The sequence below is a fragment of the Geotrypetes seraphini genome, chromosome 3, assembly GCF_902459505.1.
Source record: "Geotrypetes seraphini chromosome 3, aGeoSer1.1, whole genome shotgun sequence".
In the NCBI taxonomy this organism is placed as follows: domain Eukaryota; kingdom Metazoa; phylum Chordata; class Amphibia; order Gymnophiona; family Dermophiidae; genus Geotrypetes; species Geotrypetes seraphini.
Window position 1 is genome coordinate 40,502,777 of NC_047086.1, and position 23,443 is coordinate 40,526,219.

Consider the following 23,443-nt stretch of genomic DNA (forward strand, 5'->3'; position numbering starts at 1 on the left):
AGAATGAAGAACCGGATTACTCTCTTTGGCGATGCCGGATGATTACCCTTCTGATGTGGGAACGGAGAGACGTGACGGACTTTACCTCTCTCCCAGGGCGCGTCTTTCAATGTACCTGGGAACCCTTTTGGACTATCATGATTTCCTTGGCTCGCAGCCGATTGCTTAACTGTTGATTCCATGATTATCTGTATTGTTCTGTTTTTGTTGGAATGCCTGTATTATTTTATATTTTTTCCTTGTCTATGTTGGTGTTGTACTTGGACGGAGGACGCCCCCCCTCCAAGAGGGGGGAGGTATGGGGAAAAGGGGGGGGGAAGTTGTGTGGGGTTTTATATACCGAAAACTTTTGAGCTTGTTTGCGTTTCATCTTCTGTAGTTTGATTTTCTTGTTGAGCTCAATAAAATACATTTGAACATAAGCTATTGAAACAGTGTATAAATACTTGAGGGAAGTGCTAGGCTTCAGCTCAGATAATCTGCCTCCCATTGTACATGCTCAATATATTACTGGGATTAAGACCAAAGTAGAAACATTTTCCAGTTTAGAACATCAAGAGATAGCTGGATTTTCTAACCTAACTGAATTTCTGGAAAGTTCTTTAGATGTGGTGACTGAGAGAACAATATTGATAATGGTTTTTCTCTTCGGAAACAGCTTGAGTTTTTTTTGCTCAAAGCTGTTTTGCTTACCATTTGTAGTACCGCAATCCATCATCTAGTCAGTATTGCTCTTTTGACAAGATGGCAGCGGCGTTTTTTTCACAGTATTTTATTACAACTCTCCAATGATGTTCAGAATGTTCATTCTATCTGATTGAATCTTAAAATTTTTCACAGATCCTACTTCATTTATTAGTATTCCTCATTTTCTATGGGTCTGATCTACAATTAACTCACATTGCATTACGTTGTTTATAATAAAATTGACCATTCAACTTTTTTTTGCAGGGGGATTTTTATTGGGGAATTGCAGTAATAACACTCCGTCCTTGCATAAGATGTAAAGTTAAGTTAAGTTACCTCTACCTACCATGCCCAAATAACATGATAAAACAACTACAGACCGTTCAGAACACAGCCATCAGACTCATCTACTGTCTCTGCAAATTTGACCACATCACCCCCGCCTATGTAGACTCTCACTGGCTTCCTATAAAAGCAAGAACTCAATTCAAGTTCTATTGTCTACTATTTAAAGTAATCCATGGTACTGCCCCCTGTTACCTAAACAACCGCCTATACCGCTACCACTCACCCAGATCAAGGAGAACTCAAAACCTATTCACCTTCCCCCTCACAATGGCACCCGACGTAATAAACTATACGACAGCCTTCTAGCGACACAGGCAGCGAAAATTGACCCCACCATCACCAAACTGATGATCAAAACAACAGACATCAAAGTGTTTCGAAAAGAAATCAAAACATTTCTATTTAAAAAACACGTCCCCACTAACTAATCTCCTCCCCCCTCGCACAAGCTCACCCTCTAACACATTAGTCAACTCCTAGAACCTTACCTTCCAAAAATATTCTGATTCCTAAATAAGCATCTACCTTCAGTATCCAACAAACTTCCTCCCTCATTGTTAGGTAATTTTTCTTCTGTAACCAGTATATACTGATATTCTCCACTGTACCCTGTTATTACTTGATTTTCTACTACGAAATTCTTTCGAAAAAAATCCAGATATCTTATAATTTATAATCCTCTACCACATCATGTAAAGTTCATGAATCAATGTTATGTAATTCTCTCGGTAATGTCCAGATCTCTTCTAACTTGTAATCCGCCTAGAACCGCAAGGCACAGGCGGAATAGAAATCACTAATGTAATGTAATGTAATGTAAGTTAAGCCAACAGAGTTCCAGTTAATAAAGATAAGTGCTTTAAAAGAAAAATAGTTTTTAATAACTAACTAAACCTCTCCTTTACTAATGCATAGCACAGGTTTTAGCACCAGGGGAATAGTTAAATAATTTAAGTAAATAATAAAGTAAGAAAACAAAGGATCGATGACGATTTCAGCAGTTCTTCTGTAAAAAAAACTATGAAGGATTATTGTGTTACTTCTGATGATCCAAGGGAATAACATAAAAATGTCAAGTGTTTAAAACGATCACATATACTGAAGCTTAATTCAAGTCTGAATTATAATTATATATATTTGTAATCGCTAATTCCTGTTACCTGAGGCATATAGTACAGAATATTGGGCATTATCAAAAAAGGTATCACTACCAGAACCAAGGAAGTTATCCTCCCGCTGTACAGGGCAATGGTGCGACCGCATCTGGAGTACTGCGTCCAGTACTGGTCGCCGTACCTAAAGAATGATATGGCGATACTCGAGAGGGTCCAGAGAAGAGCAACAAAAATGATAAAGGGCATGGAAAACCTCTCGTATGCTGAGAGGCTGGAGAAGCTGGGGCTCTTTTCCCTGGAAAAGCGGAGACTTAGAGGGGATATGATAGAAACATATAAGATCATGAAGGGTATAGTGAAGGTAGAGAGAGAGAGATTCTTCAGACTGGCGGGGGCAACAAAAACTAGAAGACACTCAAAAAAATTGAAGGGAGATAGGTTCAGAACAAATGCTAGGAAGTTCTTCTTCACCCAGAGGGTGGTGGACACCTGGAATGCGCTTCCAGAGGGGGTAGTTGAGAAGAGTACGGTTTTGGGTTTCAAAAAGGGATTGGACGAGTTCCTAAAGGGTAAGGGAATCCATGGGTACAATTAGAGGGTTACTATACAAGACAAATGCTCTTGAGTAATAGATCACTACAGGTCATTGACCTGGGGGGCCGCCGCGGGAGCGGACTGCTGGGCATGATGGACCTATGGTCTGACTCGGCAGAGGCAATGCTTATGTGCTTAAGTATGTGCTAAGTTTAATTAAAATTGAATACATTTTTTTTTTTAAAATACTGAAGCAGTCATTTTAGATACCAATGTGAACCGCATTGAACCGCATTAGCCATAACAAGTGCTTCGACAGAATAAAATATGGCAGAAAATGCTAATAAATATTTTATTATATGTGCATACTTATGGCACTCAAGCATGAACGAAGGGTATCTTTTAACAAGACTTGTGCTCCGTTTCTGGCTTGGTAGGAGAAGCTGGACCTTAAGTTATTTTTACTGACTTTTCTGGCCTCCAGGTTCTGATAACTATTTTGGATGTTCAACTGTTGAATTGCATTTTACCCTCTCTCAGTGGTGAGCTTAGAGAGCAGTTGGGGGTTTATGTCAATAATCTTTTCTATGTCATTGTTTGCTGTTTTTCTTTTTTTTTTTCTTTTTCCATATTATTTTTTATTTTCAAATTTTACATAAAGTGTACAAAATATTAAAATACAATTGATAAATACACAATATCACTTTTATATCTAATACATTATATTCTAAATGTATTTTATCCCCCCTCCCTCCCCCCACCCTTCTATTACTTTTCAATCATATATTACATATTGTATATCATATTATAGTCTGTTATGTAAAATTATTTTTACTACCCTCCCTCTATGTGTGTCACAAAAAAGATATTTAAAAGAAGAAAAGAAGAAGAAAAATTCTACTATTTATTCATTGCAATATTTTGTCAATGGCCCCCATATTTTTATGAATTTAGTATATGTCCCTCTTTGTGTTGCTATTGTTCTTTCCATTTTAAATATATGACATATTGTATTCCACCAAAATGTATAATTTTGGTTATTATAATTCTTCCAATTATTGGTTATGTGCTGAATGGCAACCCCTGTCATAATTAATAAAAGCTTGTTATTTTCTGGTGAAATTTGATTTTTTTTCCTCATCAACATTCCAAATAATACTGTATCATATGATATTGCTATATGATTTTCCATCAATTTATTAATTTGTGGCCAAATTGAATTCCAAAAACTTTTAATGTAGGGACAATGATATAGTAAGTGATCTAATGTCCCTGGTTCCAGATTACAGTGCCAGCATTTATTGGACTTAGAACTATCTAATTTTTGCAAACGTGTAGGGGTCCAAAAAGCTCTATGTAATAAAAAGAACCAAGTTTGTCTCATAGATGCTGACACTGTACATCTCATTCTCCAAGACCAAATTTGTGGCCATTGAGATGCATTAATTTGATGCTTAATCTCAATGCTCCAAATATCTCTTAGACCATTTTTTGGTTTTTTATTCAAATATCCAGATATTAATTTATACCACAATGCGGCTTGATGTCCTAGGAAGTCTGCTTGAAAACATAAGAACTTTAAACTATATTGATTATTCAATGTTTTCCATTCAGGGAACCCAACCTGAATAGCCTGCTTCAATTGCAACCATTTAAAACTTTGTGTATTCTTAAGACCAAATCTATGTTGCAATTGTGAAAAATCCAGCAGTTTACCTTCTGAAATAACGTCATCTAAAGATCTAATGCCTGCAATAATCCAGTTCTTCCAAAGGATTTGAGCTCCGCCAATTTTGATCTTGGAGTTTATCCATAAAGATTGATTAGTTGATTTGTTTATTGGGATAGGTGTTAGTTTACTTATAAATCTCAACGTTTTCCAAGTATCCATTAAAATTTTATTTTCTCTGTATCTTCTAGGCATGTTAATACTTGGAAGGTGAACTAAATTTAGGGGAAACATAAGGCGCCATTCCAAATATAACCAATCTGGTGCATTATCTATAAGTTCTGGGAGGATCCAATACATACCCTGACGTAGAATATAGGCTTGATGGTACCTATAAAAATTTGGAAAATTTACCCCTCCCTCCTTAATTGATTTTTGCAAAGTTACTAAAGCTATTCTAGGTGTTCTACCAAGCCAAAGAAATTTCGTTAAAATGCTATTAAGCTTTTTATAAAAGGACCCCTGAAAATAAATAGGTATCATACTCATTTGGTAACAAACTACAGGCAAGATCATCATTTTAATAGTTTGAACTCTCCCCCACCAAGAAATATGTAAGGGGTTCCATTGCTCACACAACTCCGTAACTTTTTTTAATACAAATTTTTCATTTTCTTTTACTGTATCTTCAATTGTATTTTTAACTTGAATGCCAAGATATTTAAATCCTTCTTCCTTCCATATGAACGGAAAATTTTTAAATAGTCCTTTTGCACAATGAACATTTAAGGGTATAATTTCAGATTTATTCCAATTAATTTTATAACCTGAAAATTTACCAAACTTATCAATTAATTCTAATAAGGAAGATAAGGTAGATTCTGGATTTTTCAAATAAAGCAAAATATCATCAGCATAAGCCGAAATTTTATATTCCATATCTGAATATGGAATACCCTGTATCTCCCCCGTTTGCTGTATTGCTAACAATAAGGGTTCTAATATAACATCAAATAACAAAGGAGATAAAGGACAACCCTGTCTAACTCCCCTCCGCAATTGAAATCCATCAGATATCTTATTATTAATATTTAATCTTGCAATCGGGAAGCTATACAAAGTTTTTACCATTTGTATAAATCCAGAACCTATACCAAACCATTCTAAAGCTTGATACATAAAATTCCATTCTACCCTATCAAACGCTTTTTCTGCATCCAAGGAAACTGTAAAAGTTGGTTCATCTATTTTTTTTGATAAATTTAACATATGAAACAATAATCTAGAGTTATTAGAGGAGTGTCTTTTAGCAACGAAACCCGTCTGATGCATATCTATAATATGTGGGAGAGCTTTGGCTAATCTCAAAGCCAAAATTTTCGCCAAAATTTTATTATCCACATTTATTAATGATATAGGCCTGTAGTTCGAAACCAAAGTAGGATCTTTATTTGGCTTAGGCAGAACTATTATTATTGATTCAGCCATAGTACCTTTAATATCACCTTTTATGAGTTGTGTTTGATATAAATTTAGTAAATGTGGGGAAAGGATATTTTGAAATGTTTTATAAAATTCTACTGTATAACCATCACCACCTGGAGCGGATCCAACTCTAAGAGATCTCAATGCTGTTTCTAATTCTTTTAATGATATAGGTTCATCTAAACTTCGTTTTATATGATCAGGAACCTTAGGTCCATTAATTAAATCTAAAAAATTTTTACCATCTTTTTGTTTCTCCAAATAAGGCTCGGAAGAATACAGATCTTTATAAAATTTTAGAAATTGTTTTAAAATTATATCTGTTTGATTTGTTATTGTACCATTATCATCTTTTATCCCATTAACATTAGTTTTCCTTTTTTTTGCTTTAAGATAATTTGCCAATAATCTCCCCGCCTTATTAGAATTTCCATAATACACTGCTTGTTTGGAAAACAAATCTCTTCTTATCATTTTTGAAGATAATTCATTATATTTACCTTTTGCTTTCAAAAGAGCTTGCAATATCTCATTTTCCCATTTGTTTATCAATTTAGCTTCTAATATTTTGATTTCTTTTTCTAATTCTATATATTGAATTTTGTTCTGTTTCCTAATAAAAGCTGAATATGATATAATATTTCCCCTCATGGTTGCTTTAAATGCATCCCATACATTCTCAATAGATGTATCCTCCACTAAGTTCATTTGAAAGAAATCGTTAATTTGTGTTTTAAAATTTTCCAAAAATTTATCATCCACAAGCAGTGCATTATCAAATCTCCAAAGAGGTCTACCCTTTTCTAATTTATCCAGTTGTAATTCTATCCATATTCCCGCATGATCCGAAATAATAATAGGATCTATGGAAGCTTTAATCACCTGTTGCACTTCATTTGTTGAAACAAAAATATAATCTATTCTTGAAAATGATTTATGAACCTGTGAACAAAATGAAAACTCCTGATCATTAAAATGAAGAATACGCCATATATCCTTTAAATCACATGATTGAGCCAGATTATCTAATCCTAATGATTTTATACTTTTACTTGGTTTTTTATCCAATAATGGATTCATTACAGCATTAAAATCTCCAGCCACCACTAAATTAGAAGCAGCCAGTGGTAATATCATATTCTGTAATTTTTTAAAAAATTCTGATTGATTCGAATTAGGGGCATATATATTAAACAACGTCAGGGCATTATTTCCCATACCTATATCAACATGTATCCATCTTCCATGTGGGTCTGAATTTATTACCTTAATATTGGCCATACATTTTTTATTTATAAGAATTGCTACCCCTGCTTTTTTACCCTCTGCTGGAGCAAAAAAACATTCTTTTACCCACCCACCCGTTAGTTTCTGTGATTCTTTTGTGTTAAGATGGGTCTCCTGCAGACAGTAAATATCCGCATTTTGCTTTTTTAAAAATGTTAATATCTTTTTTCTTTTAATTACATGATTCAGGCCATTGACATTAATAGAATATATCTTAAAAGACATTATATATTTTAAAACTTATCAGTATAATCTTTCTCCCTTCTTCTTTTATATTTAAAATCCAAAAATTATTTTTTATGACACACATATTTACCCTTTAAGTATCCAATCCCTTATTTACTTTCTCTTTAATCTTTCTAATAAATACCATCTTTTTCCCTCCCTTTCCCACCCAATATAATGACTGCTTAAGAACACACATTGGAACTGTAACCCGAACATTCCCCTCCCCTCTAGGCAACCAATATTCAATCAGTATCCCCTTCAAACTATCTATATTAACCTTTAATATTTTTAGTATTTTTTTTTTTTACTTCTAACATTTCATTAACGAATCTTTATCCATTCATCAATTTTTAATTTATATTTCCATAGTATTGTAGTTTAACATCATAAAATTTTATCTTAAACATGTATTTAATATGGTATTATTATTTTTCTTATCCTATATCTTATACTTTCTTTCTTTATATTTTAATTGTCTTTTCTTTAGTTCATGTTTTTCTTTCTTCGGTATTTCAATATCTCATATTTTTATAGTTTTTCACAATATCATCAAAACCAATCTTGATATTTAATTTTAAAATGACATAGGTTCTGATTTTGAAAGAAAGGCTTTAAGTTTTTCTGGATCTTCAAAATACAAAGATTTATCTCCAGATGATACTCTCATTTTTGCCGGATAATATAATCCGTATTTAAAACCTTTTTCTTTTAGTTGAGGTCTCATGTCTAATAGTCTCTTTCTTTTATTTGCTGTGTTTTTAGCAAAGTCCGGCAAAAACCATATTCTGGATCCTTTGTAATTTAGATTTTTGTCTTTCTTGGCAGCATTTAATATTTCTAATGCTTGTTGGTACCTAAGCATTTTGAATATTATTGGTCTTGGCCTGCCTTGATTTTCTACGTTTTTTGCTGGGATCCTATGAGCCCTTTCTATTTCCAGTGGTTGTTTTAAATCCAGTTGTAATATTTTTGGAATTAAGTTTTCTAGAAAATGTATAGCATTTTTTCCTTCTAAATTTTCTTGTATTCCAAAAAGTTTAATATTTTTCCTTCTTCATCGATTCTCATAGTCTTCCAGTTGATCTTTCAATTTATTCAATTCCAGACTGTCATTTTTGCATCTGTTTGCTTCACCTTCTATGACCTCCATTTTAGATTCTAATACAGTTGTTCTTTTATTATTAACTTCCATTTGTCTGTGGATGTTCAATATTTCTTCCTTCATTTCAGACATATTGGTTACAGTTTCCTTAAGCATTTGTTTAATTTGTCTTAGTTCTTCCATAACTTCTGCTTTACTCAATATGTCAGGTTCTTCAGCAGGAAGTGGGATCTTGCTTGGTGTAATTTGATCCTGCTTTTGTCTTTTTGCTGACATACCAGCCTCATTTTTATTTTGTCTGGTACTTGCCATATTTCTGAATCTATTTTTATATTTTTACAGATTTTATCTTCTCCACAATCTTTATGCTCAGTAATTTTTCTGTCCACCACAATATACAATAGCCCGCCTTCAATGCTATACTGTTGAGGGAATAGCAAACTTTTTCCCTTCCTTCAGGGTTCTGTCTAATTTCGTTGGAGGGTATTTTCAATTAGCACAATTTTCACCAGTTTTTCTCTTCCGATGTCACACAGTATAAAATCGGCTCTTTACCCTCAGGGTTTCTCTTCAAAACCGTCAGGGGAGGGCTACTTCAATCTGCCTCAACTTCAGACTGACAGGCACCAGCCCTTCACTAAATTTAATTTAAATTGAGGAAGCCTTTATCTTTTCTTTTCTGTTGTTGGTTAGTTCAATGTCAGTTCACCGTGATTTTCAAGCCTCTTTTTGATTTTTGTTCATTCAGCTCGTCAGGAATCTTGTTTTTGTCTTTTAAAAATATTTGTTGAAAGTGCATGTCAATAGGGTTTTTGAAGGGGTAAAAGGCCAGTGGGTAAGGTTTTTCTTGCAGGACCCCAGCTATGTCTAATGCTTGCTTTGGAAGATATACGTTTCAAAAATAAGAATCCCCTTTTCTGTCTTCATCACCTGGTCATTTCATTTTTTTCATCCTTGAGTCCCCAGGATGGTCTCGGGACTCAAGGAGCTCCCATACGAGGAGCAGTTAGGGAAGTTGCAGCTCTACTCACTCGAGGAACGTAGAGAGAGGGGAGATATGATCGAGACATTCAAGTACCTCACAGGTCGCATCGAGGTGGAAGAGGATATCTTCTTTTTCAAGGGTCCCGCAGCAACAAGGGGGCATCAGTGGAAAATCAGGGGCGGTAAACTGCACGGTGACACTAGGAAGTTCTTCTTCACCGAAAGGGTGGTTGATCGCTGGAATAGTCTTCCACTTCAGGTTATTGAGGCCAGCAGCGTGCCAGATTTTAAGGCCAAATGGGACAGACATGTGGGATCTATCCGCAAAGATAGATAGGGAGGGACATTGGAGTGGGCAGACTTGATGGGCCGTGGCCCTTATCTGCCGTCTATTTCTATGATCCTAGTCTCTGTTTTTGTTTTACTTTTCCCTGTCTTCTTTTAGCTCTCTGGCCAGGGTATATTTGGCATTTCTTCTTTCTCCATGGCTGCCATTTATCTTGCTTCTGCATTGCAATCACTCTAGCATTGTCCCTTGGCAATGGCGCCCTCTTCTCTCCCAACCCACACCACATGTGCACTTTCCTCCCCCTTCCCTCCCATACCTCTCTGGCTATTTGCTGACACAAGCTGCATCTCCAACCTGTTGCCTGAATTGGTCTCGGCTCTTTCTCTGATGTCGCTTGCTGACCCTGCGACCAGTGTTGCCAGTTTGGTGGTTTTCCCTCCCAATTTGGCTACTTGTTAAAGCCCTGCAATAAACATGCTGCCTGGAAGCTTTCCCTTTGCTACTGTCCCCATTTAGGAACGAAGCAATAGCAGAAGGAAAAATTCCAGGCCGTCAAAGATAGTGTGCTTACTTTATTCTGACGGTGGCCTGAAAAATGCAAGTACATAAAAACATAATTGCCATACTGGGATAGATCAAAGGTCCATCAAGCTCAGTATCCTGTTTCCAAAGGTGGCCAACACCTAGCTAGATTGAGAGTAACAAAACAGATTCTATGCTGCTTATCCTAGGAATAAGCAGTGGATTTCACCAAGTCATCTCAATAATACATAGAAACATAGAAACATAGAAAAAGCGGCAGAAAAGGGCTACAGCCCACCAAGTCACAGCACGGAAGATGACATCTCTCGCAGGGTGCGGGAAGCAGCAGAGGTAAGGCCCTGCCTGTCGCAAGGTCCCTGACAGGATGGGGATTGCCATAGAGACGCTTTAAAAGGACCTTGAGGAGGGGTGGGAAGTTTCAAGTTTCATTTAAAATTTGATAAATCGTTAATCAAACTTCTAAGTGATGAACATAAATAAAAATTCAAAGGGTATAATATATCAGACAACAGTGTTCTCCCTAGGGCCTTTCAGCTGGGCGGTCCGCCCGGGTAATTTAGATGACCGACCAGCTAAATTCTGCTGCCTCCGCTGCTGCTCAACATTAAAAAAAAAAAAAGCTGGCTTGATGAATTCATCTTAGCCTGTAGCGAACTTATGCTCCGGGGCTTTAATGTGTGTGTGCCGACTTCCCTTCTCTTTCCTCTGAAACAGGAAGTTATGTCCGGGGGGGGAGAGGGAAGAGAAGGGAAGCCGGCACGCACATGTTAGATCCCCGAAGCATAAATTCACTACGGGCTAAGGCGGGAGACAGGTCAGTGAGGCTTTTTTTCCCTTCCTTCAGGGTTCCTGTCTAATTTCGTTGGAGGGTAGTTTCAATTAGCACAATTTTCACCAGTTTTTCTCTTCCGATGTCACACAGTATAAAATCGGCTCTTTACCCTGTTTGCTGTTTTTCTGCCTGTTCTTTGCAACTTAAACTGCAAATAAAAAGAAAATTAAAAAAGAAAAATGGATAACGAAAAAGGAGACCCTTTGGGCGATTTCGACCTTGGCTAATGGTAAAGCTCCCGGATTGGATGGGTTTTCTAATCGCTTTTATAAGCGGTTTAAACATCTTTTGGTGGACCCTCTTACTGCTATGTTAAATGGCCTTGGGGTGGCTGGCGAGTTGCCACATTCGTGCCACAACTCTTATATTAAAGCCTGGTAAGGATCCAGCTAGTTGTGGCTCGTATAGGCCTATCTCGCTGTTGGGCACGGACTATAAAGCTCTTTACTAAGATTTTAGCTCGCCGGTTGCAACATCATATGCCGCGCTTCGTTCGTGATGACCAAGCTGGATTTATAGCAGGGAGACAGTCTTTTGATAATATCCGTCGCTTGTTGCATTTAATTTGGTCGGCACAGCAGGTAGGCCCCCCAGCTTTGTTACTGGGGATTGATGCTGAGAAGGCCTTCGATAGGGTGTATTGGCCATACTTGCTGAGCACTCTGTCAACTATGGGCATAGGAGGGCAATTTTTTTTGTGGGTGCAATTGTTGTATACTATGCCGCTGACTGCTTTGTTGATCAATGGTGGATATATGGAGTCTTTTGAACTGGGACAGGGGACTAGACAGGGATGTGCCCTGTCACCCCTTCTTTTCGTCTTGGCGATGGAGCCTTTTGGCAACCATATCCGTCTCCTTCAGGACATCAGGGGGTTTACCCATGGCGAGGTCTCTACTAAGTTGCTGCTTTTTGCAGTTGCTTACTATCACGCGCCCGGTGAGCTCTCTCCTGGGGATAGTGGAGGAACTTGAACGGTTTGGCCAGGTATCTGATTTTAAGACAAATATGGATAAGTCCGAGATTCTTAATTTGATAGTGACTCCGGGTGATCGGGTTTAGTTACAACGCCAGTTCCCTTTTAAATGGGCGGTCAAATGTATCAAATATCTAGGGATTAATATTACTTCTAGTCCTCAGTCTCTCTATGATTTTAATTTCCCTCCTTTGCTCAAATCCCTGTGGGCGGATCTTGATAAATGGGAGGCCTCTTCTCTTTCTTGGTTTGGACGCATCCAGAGTGTGAAGATGATGGTATTACCGAAACTTTTATATCTTTTTCAAGCCTTGCCAATTCCACGCTCGGATGTCTTTTTCTGCAGGCTCTCTAGGAAACTGTTTCAGTATATTTGGAAAAGTAAGCCTCCGCAGGTTCAAAGGAGTGTGTTATATCAATTCCGGGACCATGGTGGGATGGGTGTTCCTTGTTTGAAGCGCTATTATGTAGCAGCCCAATTGAAGGCATTTTTGACTTGGTGTAAAGCTCACTCTAAAAGTTGGGTCAAGATTGAACACTCTCATATTGCTGATGACCTTTGTGTTGGGCTTCCCTGGATGTCATTACCGGAGGCCCGGGCTTTTATGAGAGGCTCTAACCCTTTGCTTTCTCTTATCTTTACCATCTGGGCCCTACTCGGGCTCGTTTGCTTCCTGGTAGGTGCTATTTTTTTATCTACACCGCTTTGGGTGGCTGAAGGGTTTACACCTGGTCGACTGGACCCACGATTTAAAACTTGGGCACTTAAGGGTCTTGCGGATTTGGGGGATTTTCTCGAGGAGGGTCAGATTGTGTCTTACTCGGAATTGCAGGAGACCTATGACCTGAGGGCCATGGATTTCTTTTGCTATCACCAGGTCTGCGACTTTCTTCGGCGTAGGGCCCTGGGCGAGTTGTTGATCCTGGAAAGTTTGTTGGAATGGGCCATGTGTGGTAGTTGTGGTCAGGGATGTGTTACTCGCTTTTATAAGGCCCTAACTTCCCTAAATGCCCCACCTATTAAATATATCCAAGTTTGGGAGACTTTGTTGGGGCGGACCTTTGCTTCTCAATGGTGGGCCACTTTTCTTTACCCAACATTTGGTGGACACCTGGAATGCACTTCCAGAGGGCGTAATAGGGCAGAGTATAGTACTGGGGTTCAAGAAAGGACTGGACAATTTCCTGCTGGAAAAAGGGATACAGGGGTATAGATAGAGGATTACTGCACAGGTCCTGGACCTGTTGGGCCGCCGCGTGAGCGGATTGCTGGGTACGATGGACCTCAGGTCTGACCCAGTGGAGGCATTGCTTATGTTCTTATGTTAACGCTTGCTGCACCCCTCAATTGCTAGCTCTTTGATGGAAAATGGATACAAGATGCTCTACCAGTGGTACCTTATACCAGTTCGCTTGCACTGTATTTACTCGCACACCTCTGACTTATGTTGGTGGCAGTATGGGCAAAGAGGTACGTTTTTGCATATTTGGTGGGACTGTCCTAAAGTGGTCCCTTATTGGTCTATGGTGTTTGATATTCTTACTGAAATTTTTCATAGACCTATTCGTAAATCTTTGGGCAGTGCTTTATTGCATATGCCGCATGGGGCGTTACCGCGTTCCTGTCAGACCTTGGCTTTTCATGTGTTTACAGCTAGCAGATTTTGTTGGCTGCACAGTGGAAGCAGGTTCACCCACCTCCTCGCCTGCATTTATTGGGGAAATTAGCGTTTATTTTTCATATGTCTAAATTGACAGCTCTCATTCATAATCGCCTTTCTCAGTTTTTGAAGGTTTGGGATCCTTATATTAAGTGGTCAGCGGTCTCCTAGTGGTATCACCCAGCTACTTTGGTGGTTTCTAGTTGGTTCTTTACACACACCTGGGGGGGTTGGGGGGAGGGGATGTGGAAATGGGGTTTTACTTTGCTCGTACTGAAGAATCCAGTATGAATTTTGGCAGGGGGGGAGGGGAGGTACTTGTATGGGATGTTGTTTATCTTGCTGATGGTTCTGTATTTTTTTCTGCATTTTCTCAATAAACTTTTTGAAAAAAAAAAGAAAGAAAAATGAAGACAGATAAAGGCCATATGGTCTAAGTATCCATTCTGCACATCCATGCCGTCTACCATCCTTCCTCTCTTTTGAAGATCCTAAGTACTTGTCCCAAGCTTTCTTGAATTCAGATGTTTTCATACCCACTGCCTCCACTGGGAGGCCCTTCCATAAGTTCATCACTCTTTCCGTGAAATATTTCCTCAGGTTTTTTTCTGAGTCTCTTCCCTTTCAATTTCATCCTTCTGCCTTCAAACATAATAGGATCAAACTACTCTTCAAAAACAAAAAGGTCATTAGGTCATTCTGCCCTGCTATCATCCACTTCTCTCCAGCCATTTACCTTCAAACTATTTCAAGATCTATGCTACCTCTTGCCTGAGAGGGCTAACAGGACAGCTGCCCTGGGCTCCACAGCTCCAGGGGACCCCATGGTCCAGGCATCTCTTCCCCTTGTCATGTCATCCCCCTCCCTTCTCCTCACCTTCATGGTGCTTTTCAAAATCAAAGTTCTCTCTCTCAGAGGGGCCATGACACGGCAGCCATTCTCACAAGTTGCACTTGGCTGCCCCAAAGCTTATACTCTGACGCAACTTCCTGTTTCCACCTGGGGAGATTGCTGATTCCTGATTCCATCAGAGGAGAAACTTCGGGGCAGTCACGTGTAACTTATGAGAACAGGTGCCGCGTCATGGCCCTCTGAGAAAGAGAACTTTGATTTTGAAAAGCACCCACTAAGGTGAGGGGAAGATGGACGTGGGGAGGAGAGAGAGGGGAGCAGACGCTGGATGGAACTGGAACTATAGAAACATTTGTTAGGAAAATCATGAGTAGTTATGAAGGAAGGCTCATGGTGACCTAGCCCAGTAAAAGTGGGTGGAAATAAGAGTGCGTCTTATGAAACTAATATACCATCACACCCCACACCCCGGTGGTACCTTTTAAATTTTGAAGGTCGGTGGACAGCTGCCTGCTGCTTGTCGGGGCCCGCAGCGCACAAGCGTGCTAATGCCTGGGCCCGCAATACTGCCTAATTGTGCCAGTTGCTAGTGCTTCACTGGACAGCTGCCTGCTGTTTACTCACATGTTGGAGCCAGCAACACACAAGCGCCCTGTTGCGTGGGCGTGCGCCACGTCTGACTGGCTGCCTCAGTTCTCACTAGCTCCTCACGAGAACTGAAGCAGCCATTCAGAAGTGGCGTGCACCCACACAGCAGCACGCTTGTGCGCCGCTATCCCCGACATGCCCGTAAACAGCAGGCAGCCATCCTGCAAAGCACCAGCGACCGGCACAATTAGGAAGTGTCACGGGCCCAGGCATTAGTGTGCTGCAGGCCCCGACAAGCAGCAGGTAGCCGTCTGACTTCTACAATTTAAAGGTACTGCTGGGGGGCTGGGACAGAATTTAAAGGTGCTGAGGGTATGTAAAAGTGATGACTGATTGATTGGGGGGGCTGGGACAGAATTTAAAGGTGCTGGGGGGTATGTAAAAGTGATAATTGATAGATGGGGGAGCTGGGACAGAATTTAAAGGTGCTGGGGTATGTAAAAGTGATAATTGATAGATGGGGGAGCTGGGACAGAATTTAAAGGTGCTGGGGTATGTAAAAGTGGTGATTGCTGGGGGGGGGCTGGGTCGGAATTTAAAGGTGCTGGGGGGCTGGGATGGAATTTAAAGATGCTTGGGGTATGTAAAAGTGATGACTGATTGTGGGGGGGGGGGGGCTGAGATGGAATTTAAAGGTGCCAGGGGGCTGGGATGGAATTTAAAGGTGTCGGGTATATATTAGTATACAATTTGGTTCAGAATAGGTTTTTTCTTGTTTTCCTTCTCTAAATCTGGGGTGCGTCTTATGGAGCGAAAAATACAGTATTTCAATTGTACCCTTCACTCACCATTTTTGGAATTTTGTTCTATCTTTACTATTTTATTAACTGTTTTCTCAGGTACTTTAACTAGATTGTGAGCCTTCGGGACAGATAGGGAAGTTCTAAGTACCTAATTTTATTTTATTGTAACCCGTTCTGGGCTCCTGGGGAGGATGGGCTATAAAAATGAATAAATAAATAATGCTGGTTTATCACCAGAAAGATCCATCCTAGCTTACAATGAAAATTTCAACAGGCCCATCATTATTAAATTGGAAATTAAAAACATGAAGTTCATAGTGCAATTGTGGGTTTGGAATGAACCAAGTCAAATCTCCTTTTACAAAGTACAATTAAAGCGCAGATCCTGTCCAATTTGTCACAGCAAGGTGCCATCCTGAAACAGGTATTCCCAGAGCATTATACTGCACACCAACTAGCTGAACCCAAATTATGAAGGCGCCACCCTCCCTCCTCACAAGGCAAAGGATACAAGACTGCACATTCATACCAAGTTCAGGTTTGTCCAGCAAACTGATAAGAATTCTAAAAGGTTTGAGGTCCTGCATCAAAGTGCTCTCTTCTTCTGGCTCTTTACTTTGTAAGATTCCCACCATGGCCTGTTAAAGGACAGAAAGAAAAGGAAGGTTAAGTTTTACTAGGGTTTTCTATGTAACTAAAAAAAAAAACCAAAAAAAAAAACCATTTAAATGTGACTCCTGCAGATCCTGTACAAAAAAAACCCATAGATAGAAGGAAGGAAATAATTTTTAAAATTCTGGCAGCTACAAATGCATTTTATTATTATTGCAAACTTCTGGTATTTGTTGATGAATGGAATATCAAATAAATATAATATTTGATATCTTTTTATGGTTAAGGCCTGATGCCATTACTCAAGCTTTATACTCAATATGGTAGCTACAAAAAAGAATTCATAATGAGGTTTTGTCATTTTATTATGATACAAGTACTGTTTTTACAGAATTGGTATAAAACATAAAAAAAGGAAAATTGTTTCTACTCTTGATGCAAATTTCTCACCGGGCTATTGCACTGTATTCTACTCTACAGGAGAATGTACTAGTTTTCCTGTCAGTATAGCCTTCCATATATGATGTAACTTGTACTAGATAACCCTGTGAAAAATACATAAGGATGGCAGCAAAATCAAAAGGTAGCTCTGAATACCATATAAGAACATAAGAAGTGCCATCTCCGGATCAGACCTACGGTCCATCAAGTCCGGGGATCCGCACATGCAGAAGCCCTCCCAGGTGTACACCTGGCATAATTTGTAGTCGCCCATATCCTTCTATGCCCCTCATAAGGAGATGTGCATCTAGTTTGCTTTTAAATCCTAGGATGGTCGATTCCGCAATAACCTCATCGGGGAGAGCATTCCAGGTGTCCACCACTCTCTGCGTGAAGCAGAACTTCCTGATATTCGTCCTGAACTTGTCTCCCCTCAGCTTCATCCCGTGTCCTCTTGTCCATGTCAAATCGGACAATATAAATAGTTTTTTCTGCTCTATATAAGAACATAAGAACATAAGCAATGCCTTCACTGGGTCAGACCTGAGGTCCATCGTGCCCAGCAGTCCGCTCACGCGGCGGCCCAACAGGTCCAGGACCTGCGCAGTAATCCTCTATCTATACCCCTCTATCTCCTTTTCCCTCAGTATCCCACGATCCCTTTATCCCTCAGGAATCCATCCAATCCCTGTTTGAATCCTTGTACCGTACTCTGCCTGATCACTTCCTCCGGTAGCGCATTCCAAGTGTCCACGACCCTTTGGGTGAAAAAAAACTTCCTTGCATTTGTTTTGAACCTGTCTCCCTTCAGTTTCTCAGAATGCCCCCTCGTATTTGCTGTCCCCTTTAGTCTGAAGAATCTGTCCCTATCCACCCTCTCTATGCCCCTCATGATCTTGAAGGTCTCTATCATATCTCCCCTGAGCCTCCTTTTCTCCAGAGAGAAGAGCCCCAGCCTATCCAGCCTCTCAGCGTATGAGCAGTGTTCCAGCCCTCTTACCATTTTCGTTGCTCTCCTTTGGACTCTCTCAAGTACCGCCATGTCCTTCTTGAGGTGCGGCGACCAATACTGAACGCAGTATTCCAGATGTGGACGCACCATCGCTCGATACAATGGCATGATGACTTCCCGCGTCCTGGTTGTTATGCCCCTCTTTATGATGCCCAGCATCCTGTTGGCTTTTTTCGAGGCTGTGCGCACTGTGCAGATGGCTTCAGTGATGCATCCACCAGCACACCCAAGTCTCTCTCGAGTCTGCTGTCTCCCAACAATACCCCCCCTAATTTGTAACTGAACAACGGGTTCTTTTTCCCTATATGCATGACCTTGCATTTGTCCACGTTAAAGCGCATTTGCCATTTGTTTGCCCAGTCTTCCAGCTTGTCTAGGTCCCTTTGTAGGTCCTCACACTCCTCCCTGGTCCTAACTCTGCCGCACAGTTTGGTATCGTCTGCGAATTTTATAACCTCACACTTTGCCTCCTTTTCCAGGTCATTGATGAATATGTTAAAGAGTAAAGGCCCCAGCACCGATCCCTGTGGCACACCGCTCGTGACTCCCCGCCAGTCAGAATACTGACCCTTTACTCCAACCCTCTGCTGTCTACCCGACAGCCAGTGCTTGATCCATCTGTGCACATCCCCTCCCACCCCGTGGTTCCACAGCTTCTTAAGTAGCCTTTTATGTGGCACCTTGTCAAAAGCCTTTTGAAAGTCGAGGTAAATGATGTCTATGGGCTCCCCATTGTCCACCCGACTGCTTATCCCCTCAATGGGAGAAGTAGCCTAATAGATAGAGAAGTAGGTGGAGAACCAGGGAAGTCAGAGTCCAAATCCAACCAATGCTTCTTGTGTCCTGAGCAAACCCCTTAACCCTCTACTGCCTAAGGTACAAACTTAAGGAGTCTTTTACTTAAATTTAGCAAGCGCTAGAAGGTAGTAAAAGGAGACAATCGCCTCTGAAAGGAGAACAAGTCCAGAAGAAAAGAGCAGAGTGCGCCTGGTCATCAATCCCACTTTATTGGTAATCAATTATAAAAGTTCAATGGGCACAGATGGACATGAAGCATATAATAAACACAATGTAGAACAGACTCGACATGGCCGTGTTTCGGCTAGTACACTTGCGTCAGGAGTCCTGAAATATACAAAGCGTAAGTGCTCTCTAGCTGACCAAGAAGACGCTGCAGCACCGCCAACATAGGCTAGCTAAAGCAAGTTCACAAAGTCATAAAGGGAATAGAAGACCGAGAACACCCTTCAAGAGGAGGGTTAAGAATGCTTTCTTTTTGCTTTTGCCATCAGAACTTTTATTAGGCACTAGCGCCACATCACGGGACCCCAAGAGGATAAAATTGTCCCCTATTCATCCCAACAGTCATTTGGCAGCATTAATAAGTTGGTCAGAGGCTGAACCAGAGGTTTCCATCTCCCCAGTCTGTAAGGCAAAACACCCAGCGCAAGGGCGCTCTTCAGGTGTCCAACCGGCACAAACTTCACATTGGAGCATGAGGACTCCATCCCTGGTGGTTAAAATAAAAAAACAAGGCTTTTTGAAGACGTCTGAGAACTTAGAATTCAAACTAGAAAAATCTAAGATGGCTACCACCAGAATTTTCAACTGAAAAAAAATGGCTGTAACTCTACCAGGCCACCTCAAAAACCAGCAATTTTAGGATTTCTGGGGTGGGGGGACAAGGCTATAAAAAAATATAACCTAAAAAAAAAAACCAACAATTTCAGACCACCCCCCTCCAAAAAAAAAAAAAAATTGCTCTGTGGGCTGTGACAGCCCTATTCACAGACCAGACGCTAGCTTGCCACAGCTCTTCTGAGGTTAGTTGGAATTAAGAGAGGACCTCTGCCACCCGGAAAGCTGCCTCTTCTGATTCTTCAGCTGCCAGTTGAGCCACAGCCACAGCCACAGCTAAGCCTCAACCCCAGGGACCAGAATCCAAACGCTCCAAAGAAAAGTAATTGGTGCACATACAGCTTGCGTTAGCATTCATGATCAAATCAAGGAGCGAGCAAACAGCGGGGGTAACCCCTGAGTTACACAGTTCAAGCAGGCTGGCTGAGCCGGTTCCTACAGGATCCACCTATCAGCTGTTCTTCTCATGCAGGCTAGGTAGTCACTGGAACTGAAAAGGAACACAAAATACCCCGAAAAACCACAAAAAATACATAAAAAAAAGAAGACCAAGCAGCTCAAAGTTGTTCATGCAGGCTTGCTTGTGGAAGAAATAACCGACTGGGGGCAGCAGAGAGCAGGAAGAAGGAGGAGGTACTGAAAACAGTGAGCAGTATCTCTTGCAACAGACTCACAGGAGCGGATGCAAGACCTTGAACCATACCATCCAAATTTTCAAACCAGAAAAATGTCCTGTTTTGAAAATGGCCATTTGTTCTACACTTCTGAGCTCAGTGCATATTTCTTTTAGAACCATTTTTGGAAAAAAAAAAAAAGTGCTTGAAGTTCACTCACATGTCTAGATGTGAATTGAACACACTAAGATGAACTCTGAGTTGGTTTTTAGACCAGCAATGGAGAGATATAGAAGGTAGTCTAGTATCAATGGAAGAGGACATGCAATGGGTTCCAGAGAATGCAATGCACACCAGGAAGAAAACCATGCCACTTAAAGCAGTAACCAGCGCTGAGTGGAAGGCTTTCTTGACACTTCTAAGAGAAATGAAAATATCTTTTCCAGAGAAAGGAAAATATCTTTTCCAGAGAAAGGAAAATGGTAAAACCAGGACATAATTTGAGGTTGAGGGGTGGTAGATTCAGGTGCAATGTTAGGAAATTCTACTTTACGGAGAGGGTAGTGGATGCCTGGAATGCACTCCCGAGAGAGGTGGTGGAGAGTAAAACTGTGACTGAGTTCAAAGAAGCGTGGGATGAACACAGAGGATTTAGAATCAGAAAATAACATTAAATATTAAACTAAGGCCAGTACTGGGCAGACTTGCACAGTCTGTGTCTGTATATGGCCATTTGGTGGAGGATGGGCTGGGGAGGGCTTCAATGGCTGGGAGGGTGTAGATGGGCTGGAGTAAGTCTTAACAGAGATTTCGGCAGATGGAACCCAAGCACAGTATAGGGTTAAGCTTTGGATTCTTGCCCAGAAATAGCTAAGGAGAAAAAAATTGAAGGGTTTAGGTTGAATCAGGTTGGGCAGACTGGATGGACCATTCGGGATCTTTATCTGCCATCATTTACTATGTTACTATAGCAGATACTGCAGTTGAAATAAATTTATCTGTTCAGAGAAAGAACCTATATTGTTAGTGCTAACAAGCAGGGGATGGGATAAAGGAGGAACCCTGCGTTCTAAGTGAGTAATGTTGGAAACTCTTGCAATTTCCACAGCTTCTTGGATGACAGCTCTAGGAAAAGTGGAAACCAGACCTGCCCAGAAAGGTGCTATTAGGTTCATGGTGCCCCAATCCTAGTGAAGTCTGAGTAGAGTTTTCTCTATGAGAGGGATCAGAGGAAAAAGCATAGACAAACTTGTTCTCCCAATGAAGTAGAAAAGTGTCCAACACAATGCAATTGGAGGGTAAAGAATCTGCAACAGAACTGTGGAAGTTTGTTATTCTGAGGGGAAGCAAAGAGATCTAAGTCCAGTGTTACCCATTGAGAAAAAATTAAATACAAGACCATCATGCTGAGAGAGACCATTCGTGAATCTGCTAACACCAAAACATTTAGTACACTGGATCTGTCTGGCTTTCAGTGACCTCTTTTGCATATGCAATCAGAGTTCACAATGAATGTCCTTATAGTCAGGACCTAGACATTGAACACACCGGTTGTGAGAGTCAGAGCCTGAAATGGTCCGATTACATAGAGTACATTTCTTGAAGCTGAGTGTACCCCCTTTGACATGGAGGGAAAAACAGCTTGCATGAAAAGTATACCAAAAACTGTAGCAGTGCTAATTTTTTGTTTAAATTGCCCCTTCCTCGGTTATTATCTAAGGAAAGGGAGGAATTGGAAAAGAATATTACAATTGAAGAAGTTTTATTTAATATATCTACTCTTCAAAGAGGTAAACACCTGATATGGATGGGTCTTACTCTGGAATTTTACACTGCATTTAAAGATTTACTTGTGCCTCTGTTGCTTAAATTTTTATATCCTCTGAATATGTATCAGGAAAAACTGCAGAGCATGATACCACTGATGTTGCAAACTATAGACTACCATCATTGATTAATACTGATGGTAAGATCTTTGCTAAATTAATAGCTAATCATTCATCAAAATATATTAGTAAATTAGTTAATCAAGATCAAACTGGTTTCACTGCTAGAAGACACTAAGCTAATAATGTTATGTTATGTCTACAGATGAAGCAAAATGCTAAAAAAAAAAAAAAAAAAAAAAAAAAATCATAGATCCTGTGCTTGCAATTTCATTAAATGCTGAAATACCATTCGATAGGGTCGAATGGGATTATATGTTTAAGTTCTAGATCTTTTTAGTTTTGGTAATAAATTTTGTAGTTTGATAAAAGCCATATATACTGTATTTTTCACTCCATAAGATGCATTTTTCCGCCCCCAAAAAGGTGGAAAAGGAGGTGCATCTTATGGAGGAAATACACCTCTACCCCCACCCAGCATTCTGCTGCTGCTCATGGCCCCCCCCCCCGACATTCTACTGCTGTTTGTCAAGCCCCCTCCCCTGCTGGTGCTGCTCGTCATTCTCTTACCACTCACTGCCACAGGAAAGGAACAGAAGGGCCGGTGGCATGCAATTGGGCCCACAAGCCTTCCCCCGATTGCACGCCGCCGGCCCTTCCCTTCATGGAGTTGCAGCAGCAGTGGATGAGCAGCGGACCAAGGAGGAGTCGGCGTGGCAGGGAAGAAGGCAGGCAGACTTTGGTGCGTCAGGGAGGGAGGGAGGAAGGACAAAAGCTGGAAGGTAGTGATGGAGCAAGAACTCGGAATACAGGATGGCTGGAGGGAGGGAATAGAAAGAGACAATTGTTGGACCTGAGGAAATAAGAAAGAAAGAAAGAACTGTCTATTACAACCAGAAATCACCAGACAACAAAGGTAGGATTTCAATTTAGTGATCAAAATCTGTCTGCTGCAGTATATTTGTCTATTTTTCTAGGGGGCTGGGTTCAGAGGCACAATTTGGTTCAGAATATTTTTTTCTTGATTTTTCCTCCTCTAAATCTAGGGTGCGTCTTATGGAGCGTGAAGAAGCCTGAGCTGGCGCATACTACGCAGAAGCGTTAGCAGGGCGTGACAGAGACCTTCCTAGTCCTGATCTGAGGGTCATATACATGCAAACACATTTAAAACTTTGAAAAAGTCAGGATGATAAACAAAAGACCAGGAAATCGATATAAAGCATAGGAAAAGGGGAATTCACTATTTGTGTAAGGTG

At 40.4% G+C, this 23,443-nt stretch overlaps 1 protein-coding gene across 4 annotated transcripts in view; it reads right to left on the reverse strand.

Annotated features, from left to right (window-relative positions):
• DOP1A (DOP1 leucine zipper like protein A) overlaps positions 1–23,443 on the reverse strand; it is a 284,642-nt gene that overhangs the window by 172,922 nt on the left and 88,277 nt on the right. For all 4 annotated transcript variants that reach the window (XM_033937929.1, XM_033937930.1, XM_033937928.1 and 1 more), the window contains one exon: positions 16,514–16,622. In XM_033937929.1, coding sequence (XP_033793820.1) covers positions 16,514–16,622 — 109 coding nt within the window. The remainder of the gene's footprint in view (positions 1–16,513; positions 16,623–23,443) is intronic.